The 12,269-nt window shown below is 44.0% G+C and overlaps 1 protein-coding gene across 12 annotated transcripts in view; it reads right to left on the reverse strand.

Moving 5' to 3' along the window:
• The window catches only part of ct (homeobox protein, cut), a 992,784-nt gene extending 982,839 nt beyond the window's left edge, over window positions 1-9,945 (reverse strand). For all 12 annotated transcript variants that reach the window (XM_070100612.1, XM_070100613.1, XM_070100616.1 and 9 more), the window contains exon 1: window positions 9,458-9,945. In XM_070100612.1, coding sequence (XP_069956713.1) covers window positions 9,458-9,601 — 144 coding nt within the window. In that variant the 5' untranslated portion in view covers window positions 9,602-9,945. The remainder of the gene's footprint in view (window positions 1-9,457) is intronic.
• Window positions 9,946-12,269: the final 2,324 nt, after the last annotated feature.

Here is a 12,269-nt window from a genome sequence, read left to right on the forward strand (position 1 = left end):
TACCCCATATCTATCCTGTGGATGGCAGTGGCTAGTTTGTGTACCCCATATCCATCCTGTGGATGGTAGTGGCTAGTTTGTGTACCCCATATCCATCCTGTGGATGGCAGTGGCTATTTTGTGTACCCCATATCCATCCTGTGGATGGCAGTGGCTAGTTTGTGTACCCCATATCCATCCTGTGGATGGTAGTGGCTAGTTTGTGTACCCCATATCCATCCTGTGGATGGCAGTGGCTAGTTTGTGTACCCCATATCCATCCTGTTGAGGGCAGTGGCTAGTTTGTGTACCCCATATCCATCCTGTTGAGGGCAGTGGCTAGTTTGTGTACCCCATATCCATCCTGTTGAGGGCAGTGGCTAGTTTGTGTACCCCATATCCATCCTGTGGAGGGTAGAGCAACATGGTAGTAGGCCCTAATGATGCTACCAGTAGTACATTTGGACGTGTACTTTTTTCAAATCATCATTCTTTGATCTGTTACACTCAGATTAAAAATTAACACATACACATTTAATATTTTAAAAGCACTCCGGTTGTCTCCCACCGAGGTATTGTGACCCGACAAAGAAGAAATCACTTTCTCTGTCGCATAACATTCCAACCCCTCCTTCCGAGTGCAGGCACTGTACTTCCCACCTCCAGGACTCAAGTCTAGCTAACCGGTTTCCCTCAATGCCTTAATGTTACCTTGCTCACACTCCGACACATTATATCATAAAAACCTCTTGCCTTCACTTCTGTGTAACACGCATATACAAGCCTGTGGGATGTCCAAGACCTTAGCACTCAAAACAACCTCAACATCCCCCTCCCTACTTTTTGAATAAAACTTTTGGTTACGCCACATCTGATATATAAAATTTTCATAGTATACATGTCCATATTTTATCTAAGACATGCAACGTTATGACAGTTATATCATAACATTGCCTTATTACAGTTTAACACTCCAGTTTATAATGAACAAGACATGAGAAACACTCTGGTATCTTTGCTGCCGAAACGTTTCGACCACACAGCAGGCTTCTTCAGTCAAAGATCCCCAAATGTTGCATGAACTTGTAGTATTGTATTCTACCAGTATTATTATGGCAACTGCTGGTATTTTATCCATCAGGAAAAGTGTTCCATCACTGGTCTTAGTAGTACGATGACTAGCTGACATTAAGTTTCATTCATATGACCGAGGCCTTCCGATGGCTTACCAGTCCACTCCTATATAATGGGACACTGGTACACAGTATACTGGGATACTGGTATACAGTATACTGGGACACTGGTACACAGTATACTGGGACACTGGTATACAGTATACTGGGACACTGGTATACAGTATACTGGGACACTGGTATACAGTATACTGGGACACTGGTATACAGTATACTGGGACACTGGTATACAGTATACTGGGACACTGGTATACAGTATACTGGGACACTGGTATACACTATACTGGGACACTGGTATACACTATACTGGGACACTGGTATACACTATACTGGGACACTGGTATACACTATACTGGGACACTGGTACACAGTATACTGGGACACTGGTATACAGTATACTGGGACACTGTTATACAGTATACTGGGACACTGGTATACAGTATACTGGGACACTGGTATACAGTATACTGGGACACTGGTATACACTATACTGGGACACTGGTACACAATATACTAGGACACTGGTACACAATATACTGGGACACTGGTACACATGCTGGGACACTGGTACACAATATACTGGGACACTGTTACACAATATACTAGGACACTGGTACACAATATACTGGGACACACTATATTGGGACACTGGTACACAATATACTGGGACACTGGTACACAATATACTAGGACACTGGTACACAATATACTAGGACACTGGTACACAATATACTGGGACACTGGTACACAATATACTAGGACACTGGTACACAATATACTAGGACACTGGTACACAATATACTAGGACACTGTTACACAATATACTGGGACACAATATACTAGGACACTGGTACACAATATACTGGGACACTGGTACACAATATACTGGGACACTAGTATACAGTATACACCAGTAACTTGTATACCCTGACACCAGTATACACGTTAAGACGACTCACCCGCAAGGAGGCAAGAACAAATATTTGAAAATGAAAAGAGAAGAGAGGAAGCCAGAGTAACGGTAAGCGAGAAGGGAGCCAAGATTATAACGGCGGATAACTCAAACAATAGAAGCAACGACGAAGAAAGATGATAGAGAGCAAAATAAGAAAGTTATTTCAGATATAAAAATAAAGAACGGAGGCTGGAAGTGACTTCGCTTTTACCTACGTCAAACTTCACAATTTATTGATTTTTTTTTATTGTTGTTGTAATTATTTATATTTAGCAAAAGGCGTGAAAAAAAAGTTATATATAATTCTCACAGATATGAGCTTTCAAGCTTACATCGAACTTGCGTACATACGCACGAACACGAATTGACACGCCAAGAGCTACGCACTTGACGCGTGTAGATACATAAATAACAAAGTAGATATGCCATTGTTGACTGGCTTGTACTGTCCTCTGTAATATTTAAACTGATACATAAAATACCTGACCTGTAAATTAACATATTCCACTGAAACTTGTAATCTAACTTCAAAAATTCGATCAGAAAGAGAGAGAGAGAGAGAGAGAGAGAGAGAGAGAGAGAGAGAGAGAGAGAGAGAGAGAGAGAAAATGTCTCAACAGTCGCGCATCACAGCGGTAGCATCCGTAGCTACGCAGGAAGCAGCAGTAACAGCAACAACAACTATCACCTCAACAGCAATACCACGAGAGTAGTAACAGCAGCCGCCAACAGCCGCAGCAGCAGCAGCAGCCGCCGCCAGCCGCGACAGCGAAGCCTACGTGTTCGCGGAAACTTTGCTATCCCAATCGATAGTTTCGGGTATCTCAGTTATAATGTATTTCAACCACAGGATAGCAGGAACTGCCACAATCGCTAAAGTGAGAGGAGACAGAGAAAGACAAGAGTCTTGACAGAGTCTGGTCGGCAGATGTGTACTTTCCATACTCCTGCAGTCACTTTCGTCAGTTAAAACAGAAATGCAAGTTCAGTAAAGCGGGAAAGTTGCGTAAGATAGTGATAACTAACGAAGGCTTCCAACACTGTTGCTTCACCCGCGAGGTTACCCAACCTCTTCATTAGGGTTGGCTATGTGATACGCTTTATTTGAAGGTGGGTTTACAACTTCTGCTCCTGGCTTTTCCCAACGCTCTTAGGCCTTCAGCACGAATTTAAGCGGCTAATTTGTTGAGGTTAAAATGCCAGCCTATATCCAGAGCCTTTCCTACCCCCCCCCCCCACACACACACACAGGTGCTGTGACTCGACCCCTGCAACCACAACTAGGCGAGTACAGTGGTATAGGAAGCGGGGCCAAGAACTGAACCTTGATCCTCGCAAACAGATCAGTGAATACATTCACTGGCCACGAACCTCGAATCGAACCCTGCAAACACAAATCAGTAAGTACACAACCTTGCGCAAGATTTCGATCCTCGCTCAAGTTTGCGTCGCAGAGGTAAAAAAAAAAATAATTAAAAAATGAATCCACAATTTGGGTCTAATAATTCCACGTTGAACGCGAGTACGCGGGCTGAGCAGCACTTAAGCCGGGTTTCAGAATACGGTGGTGCGGCGGCGTCCGTCATGATGATTGGTGGGTAGAGTGTCGTAACGACAACGATTGTCGTACGGGGCATGCCTCTTACTCTATTTTTAATTTAGATATTGTAGCACTTCTGGTGTGCACCGATGCTGTCACAGGTCAGTCGCCACGCCCTATCCCACCACAAAATATGTGCACAGAAAAGTGCACATTTCTGTATATACACAGAAAGGCGTGTATCTCTCAGTTTACTGTAAATAAACTGAAAGGCGTGTATCTTTCAGTTTACTGTATATAAACTGAAAGGCGTGTATCTCTCAGTTTATGTACACCGATAGGTGTGTATCTCTCAGTGTACGTACAACGAAAGGTGTGATTCTAATTGTACATATACCGCAAGGTGTGTGTACCAGTATATATACACCGAGATATGTGTTATCTTTCAGTGTACAGGCACCTGGAGTTTGTTCTATTCTCAGCTTCACTGGTTTAAGTATTCTTGATGTTAGTGTACAGTGAATTGTAGACTTTACCCACGTGCACTCAATATTCTTTAAGTCTAACCAAGATCCTAACAGTCAATTTTTGCCTTGCTAGTTTTTCCTCTTGTCGAGGAGGAGGGAGGAAAATGCTGAGGTTTTGTATTCGATGTTTTAAATATTTGTTTGATTCTCTTCGAGATCTCAAAGGTGAAGGTTTTAGTGCGTAGGAATCATAGTCTAAAAGGTAGAGTAGTTCGAGCGTTGGGGAGTTATATATTATTGAATATATTCCAGCAACCTCAAATCTGTGTCTTGCAAGCCCTTTTTACCTCACAGTTTTGGCAGAGGTGTGGACCACTTGCAACAAGGATCATAAAGCAGGCCAGCTTTTCTTGTGCTTATTGCAGGGGGGTGCAAAATTCCTGTAATGACCCATGCAAGACAAAAAAAAAGAATGATGAGAGCAAGACGACTTTGCAAAAGATGGTCCACCCTTGCTGTGATTTACAGAGGCTAGGCCATTTATACCATGGAATTCCAGAGGTGACCAATTCTTGTATTGTCTCTTACGAGAGACGACCCTTGTATTGAGTTAACCACTTTTGTGGCTTTTGCGTTGGAACCCCTTATCAACGTTCTGAGAGGAGATAATTCACGTCGTGACTGACAGGTATTGAATGGCTCTTATCATGTCTTAGGCGATCTTTAAATGGTCTTTAAAATCAGTAAATTACCCATTAAGTCAGAAGCTGTAACTGCACTTCACAAAGTTGGCAGTAAAACTGTTGAAACAATATGTAGCACTGGCGCCACAGATCAATATCTTTAAAAAGAGCGCTGAGAATATTATCAAGAACATGGAATCACAATATTTACACACCCATTACAACACGAGCTTAGAGCAGAACGATCCTGCATCTCTCAAGTGCCAGACAACTAAGAAATGACTCAAGGGATCGTAACACGATTGCAATAAAAAATTGAACGGTTGGAGTTTACGACTCATTCGTAATGGGTTTAAACTCCACCCGTTCCGTGGTTAATTATGACAGTTTGGGAAGCACTGGTACACAAGAAAAATGCCATTGTAATATAAACATAATTCGCTAAAGCCTTCGATGAGTGTATTCATGCTGTAACAGCATGAATAAATGCGTGGAAAAGGATTAGTTGTAATAGTGGGCAGATTAAACTTCTTTATAAATACCATGTCCAGAGAGTAATAACTAAGAAAGTAAAATCAGAATCCTACAATGCGAAAAGTTCTGTCCCTCAAGGTGCAGGACTCGCCCCATTTCTCTCATTTCTGACACAAACATAAATCGTAGCGCTATATTATCCTTCGTAGACACTATAATCTGTACGAGAGTGACCTCCGCCAAACACGCGGCAAACCTCCAAGCTGATATAAACCAAGGCTTCCAGTGGGCCACAGAAAACAATAGTATGTTTAAGAAAATTAATCTAGACGTCGTTACGGAAAAACTGAAGAAAAATTGGAACAATACAAAACACAACTAAACCGTTGCAGAGAGCATAAGATAAATGTAACGGACCTGGAGATAATGATGCTGGAAGACCATACATCCAAGAAAAAATAACGTATCACAACTACAAGGAAGATTATAAGATGAAAAACAATAACTTTTAGATCATCCCAGTGACAACACTCTTAAGGTAACTTATTTTATATTAGCATATAAGTATTCTAAATAGCAGAGTTGGAGAAATTTCAAGGTCTTTTAAATTACTGGTAATGCCTAAAATCAGTCCTTCAATTTTTCCTCCCTAGAACACTGGTGGGAAAACTATCATATTTACATGTGGAAAATACAAGAGGGAATGGTTCCAAATCTGCACACTGAAATTACTCCTTCGATTGTGCAACACAACCTGAGTGAAAGGCAGGAGTGTGATCAACTCACCAAAGGATAATTCAGTAAGTATAAAGGGTCCAAGACTTCCATTCAAATTTTATAGATGTTAAGAGATCCCTATTTTCAAGAAGGAACTTAACAAGATTCTGGCAACTTGTTACAGATCAGCTAGTAGTGCTCACACTTGACTCTTGAAAAATCAGCAGCTTGACTAACCAGGCAGTTAAACAGGAGGCGTAACATAAGATCGAGCTGCGGGGACGATGATCCACGGAACCATCAAGTTGATGCACACTGACAACACTGAGAGGCCGCGAACCGTTGTTCTTTATATCACTTTAGCCCAAGAACCAATTATCGATGTAGTAATTTAAAACTTAACCAGGGGGGAGGGGTGTCTTGATTTTGAAAGGCTCTTTTTCCAAGGACCTGGAGCTACCCCTATCCCTTGGATCATATCTGATTACAACACCTTTCCAATGCGGTGTTTAACCCTTGGGGTTTGGCTCTTCTTTGACATAATAATTTAAAGTTTTTTCCTGCAAATAATCTTGGTGTGTGGCAATGTAGGAAAGGGGGAGTCAGGATGGGGGAAAAGAGAAAATGTGAGTAAATATGGGGAAGGGAGAGTAAGGATTGGAAAGGGAGGGAGGGAGGGTTGACGCCGATATTTCTCCTTAACCTCACTTACGCGGAACACGAGACTCAACCTCACTTTCAAAGGACACGAAACTCAAACCTCACTCAAAAGAAACACGAAAAGTCGTCGCCTCTCCTCTACACACAAACAAAATACGAAAAATATTTTTAAATTTTCCGTTACAAGCACATCAACGACACTTTATTGATAACTCAAATATTGAATGTCATTTCCAAATTCGATAGCATGTATTAATGGGCACTTAAAAGTAGAATGGTTTCGAAGCTAAGCTCACGATGACGCCAAATCATTATGTCAAACAACAGTCTTCATATAAACAATAATTGTGATATGAAGTTTATCAAAATTGTTATTAATCTACGCTTTCGTTCGTGGTGACTGGATAGTTACTAACGTATTGGATAACCCTGTTAATCCTTATTGTAAGGCACAGTATTTATTTATATCAGGATAACAAATACTTTATTGAGTACTCTCGAGAGGAAGAAAACTTACTTTCACCAATATAACTATTATTCGAGATTATTTTTATTTCAATATTCTGAGGATTGAGGGATCAATATATCTGTTTAGGCTCGGTATTTACATCACCCCAATGACCCTCTCCTTCAACATCAGTACGAATAAAGTGAATTGCTGCAGCAACAGTGGGCCACAACAACAGTAGGCCACAGTAGCAGTGGGCCACAACAACAGTGGGCCACAGCAACAGTGGGCCACAGCAACAGTGGGGTCCTGTTACACTGAGCCATAGCAAGTCACTGGGATATGTTTGAAGTTTTTATCTATTATACACGATAGCTCATCGGTAATAAAAACAGCACAAACTACCTCCCATCATGATTTTTTTTTTTACCCGTCATCTCCCTCATGACATCAGCTCCATGACTTCACAAGCTGGCGAGATCTTAATATATCACATTTCATTCCCGTGTCCCAGTGCCGTGGTCTTCCGGTACGTGTGTTAATGCACATCAAGGGTATTAAATCTGTCGCAGCCACTACGACCCCCTCCGCCCGATACATGAACTTTTGACAGTCACGCCGGGAATCCCCTCAAATCCGATGATGAAAACCTCCGATTCTTTGCGTAGATTGATCGGCGTGTGTGTAGGCGTGTGTGGAGGCGCGTGTGTGTAGGGGCGCGTGTGTGGCGACAAAGACGGAGATGTGAAAAGTTTTGCCCGCAGGCCGTCGTGTTGAAATTCACTTCTAGCTTGATTCTAATATTGCATCTTCAAGACTGGACGTTGTTTATCAGGGTGTTTCTAAAGCTTTCACTTTTTAATTAATAAAAATAATTGTTAATCTTGATACTAAGCAGTTGGTAAATATTGATCGGCCCATTGTGAAGATGACAGTGACATTAATAATAATAGTGTCGTTGAGGTTAAACTCGCTGACAATCTTCGGAGACACAAGGAAGTGGAAGAACAACTAGATATTCATCTCATCACTTTCTCGGTATCTCGTTGGCGTATCTCACCGGCCTGTCGTTCACCACCGCCATTGTTCAAACACCTGACGAAGGCGCAGCAGGTACCGGCGGAGTGGACACACGCTCCGACCCGCCTTTCCCAAGGAGCAACATAGCCGCGCGGCGGAAATTTCGATGCGGAGGTTTCGGTGGGAAGCTGGAGATCCCAGGCCGGGCTGGTTGACGTGCTGAGGTATACTTCTCGACCAGCCCTTGTCACTTGACCCACCATGCATGCATAAGTGATCTACACCTGTCATCTCACTACTGCATTGTTGGCAAACATTGTTCCCCAAACGTGAACAAAAATGTATTAACATTTAAAGAGGATACCAGTACTTGTTTCAAACTTTGATAATGACGTCTCTTGAACTACTCGGATTTGCATGCTAACATTTTTACATAGATTGTATCTGATTGTATTTGAAATATTGCTACTTATATTGTATCTGATAGTACTTGAAATATTGTTACTCAGATTGTATCTGATGGTACGTGAATAGTTTACAATTTGTTGAGGACACAAAACTAACTCACAAATTGTGAATAAAAACTTTTGAGATTTCTATCAGCCTAAGTCGGTAGCTGATAATGGTCCGGGACCAAAACGTTGTAGTTTTAATTATAAATTGGGGATTAGCTATAATGTTTTTTTTTATTCACGGTATTTTTTTTTTCCCTTCAGAGTGCAATTAGTAATGTTTGTGTAGTTTGCTGTGGCGAGGGTGGTGGTTTGGCTGCCCACGTGTGTCATTACAGAATGGCACTGCCGTGACAACAAGGTCTGTCTGGCACTGCCATGACCGCACGGCGAGCCTGGCACTGCCATGACCACACAGTGAGCCTGGCACTGCCATGACCACACAGTGAGCATGCCATTGCCATGACCACACAGTGAGCATGTCACTGCTATGACCACATAGTGAACATGGCACTGCCATGACCACATAGTGAGCATGGCACTGCCATGACCACATAGTGAGCATGGCACTGCCATGACCACACAGCATGGCACTGCCATGGCCACATAGTGAGCATGGCACTGCCATGATCACACAGTGAGCCTGGCACTACCATCATCACACAGTGAGCCTGGCACTACCATGAACGCACAGTGAGCTTAGCACTACCATGGCCGCATAGTGACCTTGACACTACCATGACCCTGGGACGTATGTGACCACACGATGGGCCTGGCACAGTCGTACGTACACGATGAACCTGGCACTGCCGTACCTACACGATGAACCTGGCACTGCCGTACCTACACGGTGCAGTAACCTCACGTACCTGTTGCCAGAACTGCGCCAGGAGAAAGATTCTTTCCTTCTTGAAGAGCCAATCCATAGACTGGAAGTTGTGTAGGGCGGCCATGTCCTTACAGGGGGCATCTGCCCCTGCGCCGCCCTGGGCATCAGGCCCTGGCGCCGCCATGCTACCCAGTAGAGGGTGAGGAGCCACCGTGAATCCGCCCAAACCGCCCGCACCCGCCCACCCGCCGCCCACCTCCGGGGCTGAACTACCTTCAGACGCAGCCACCTTCACGAATCTTGAGTGCTGCGAGCAGAAGTAGTAGTAGTTAGGTACCTAATTACATGTCACACAAGCTTGTCACAGGGGATGGTAGCGGAGGTCACCTCAGGGGTAAGGAGGAGGGGGAAGTAACGGGAGTTAACACCGGTCACACTCGTTGTGGCGCCCGACACACCGACACTCTTGCGCACACTGTGACAGCGGTCCTGCGGGCGACACACGGCCTTGTGTGCGCTGCGAGAGAGCCTCTCTCAGACTGGGGACGACTTGTTGGTTCTCGCACGCTCACGTCGCCCGCACGGAGTCGCCCGCTGCTGCCCTCTGGCGGCCAGGGCAAGGGGAGGAGCCTCGGCCACACCGCCCTCCATTGGTCGGGCCGACCGCGGGGGACGGCCCACCCAGCCACCTCCTCGCCACACTCATTTATTGCCACCCATGTATCACACCAGAACACCACCTCGGAAGCCGCTCACACCGTTCCCCTCTCCCGCCCACGCCACACACACACACACACACACACACACACACACACACACACACACACACACACACACACACACACACACACACGCACACGCACACGCACACTGTCCCCACGCCAACCACGCATTTTTAACCTGTACGCCTCTGTTCCATCTCTATGAACTTCTCTCGTTCCTTGAGACCACACTCCTCCTTATCCTATACGCCTCATCTAACTCCTCTACACGCCGTTCTTCTAGTCTCAACCATACGCCTTCTTAACCTTCACTCTTATTTAATCACATCAACAAACTCCTGCATGTCTTCACTTCAAAGTGGGTACCTTCATGATGGTGAAACGCTCTTGATCTAAGGCATCAGAGCCGCCTCTTACACGAATGAAATCTGATTGTCACACATCTCCCAGGTGATGTGCGATCTATATCGGTTTACGAAAATATCCCGACATTACACACGTCTTCATTAAAGCCAAGACAACTTTTGCTCTGAAAGTGTCAACCCCAAGAATATACTCTCCGTCGAGACGACCTTTCTGCTTACATCTGCGCGTTTCTGTGTACTACGACCCGATGCTTCCTCTCGTAGACGCTGACAACATAGTGAAGCTGCGGTTTCTACTACAGCGATTGTTTACTGCTTGTATCCCTCTCTGTCTGTCTGTGTCTGTCTGTCTCTCTCTTTCTCTCTCTTTGCCCTCCTTTGTCTTTATACGTTATCTCTCCACGTGTCTCCTCTTATCCTTTCTTCACCAGTCTCTCCATCTTCTTGCAATTCTTACCCTTGCTCCTTCTCTTTTAACATCTCAACATCGTTAATGTTACTCCCTCTATCTTATTACCTTCAACAGAGATTGGGTTAAGAATTCCTTTAAGTGTTTTACGAGTCAGTTACATATTTTGTGCGTATTGTGTTACTGCCTGATAAGAATGTAGGCTCGATCCTTCTTCCGTGGATTAAACTATCGCTCTGCCTGAAGGGAACTCCAGGTGTGACCACCACCCATGTCAGGTGACTACATTCTCAGAGCTGAATGACCCACACGAGTTTAGAGGCTCTGTATTAAGCACTTAATGAAATCTTTTCTATGCCAAGCCTTAGAAATGTATTTGCTGACGACGTGATTTGTATGTGTGTTAACTTGTATGACATGAAGCCACGTATAAAGAACAGGGTGAAGTTGGAGCCACCTATCAGCCAGAGTGGACTACATCAAGTCAGTGATTTGATAAAGCCCACAGTGTGGGCGAAACCTTTGCCTTAATTAAGGCATTCACTGCAAGTGCCACTTAGTGCACATTATCATTGTTGACATACCATTCCGGTGGTTGTGGCCAACAGTTAACAGTTATCTTGTTCGCTATATTTTCCGAATTTCTATTTGTTGCGAGAACCTAAATTCTTCAGTCGATGGGGTGCAAGGTAGAAGGGCAAAACCACAATGAGAAGGCTGATGGATGCCCGTCTTGTGGTATGATAACTGTCTTTAGCTATTCATGAAGTTTTCTCAGGTGGAGAAATTTCAGTTAATTTGCCTTGTGAGGTCTTTCGTAACCCTACATAATATTTTTATACTCACAAAATTTTTACCATATGTTCTCTCATCAGATCTCTTGATCCAAGGCAATGAAGCTGTTTTTTCCTAACTCTAGCCAAACATGATCGATCACTCCAAGGCATCGCATGACACACAGGTTTGGAGCTTTCCCGTGTAGTCTCAGAATGGGTATGAGGTGCACAAACTAGCCACTACCATTCACTGGATGGATATGAGGTGCACAAACTAGCCACTACCGTCCAGTGAATGGATATGAGGTGCACAATAAACTAGTTACTACCCTACACAGGATGGATATGTAGTGCACAATAAACTAGCCATTACCGTGAACAGGATGTATATGAGGTGCACAAACTAGCCACTACCATCCACTGGATGGATATGAGGTGCACAAACTAGCCACTACCGTCCAGTGAATGGATATGAGGTGCACAATAAACTAGTTACTACCCTACACAGGATGGATATGTAGTGCACAATAAACTAGCCATTACCGTGAACAGGATGTATATGAGGTGCACAAACTAGCCA

The sequence above is a fragment of the Cherax quadricarinatus genome, chromosome 73 (assembly GCF_038502225.1).
Source record: "Cherax quadricarinatus isolate ZL_2023a chromosome 73, ASM3850222v1, whole genome shotgun sequence".
In the NCBI taxonomy this organism is placed as follows: Eukaryota; Metazoa; Arthropoda; class Malacostraca; order Decapoda; family Parastacidae; genus Cherax; species Cherax quadricarinatus.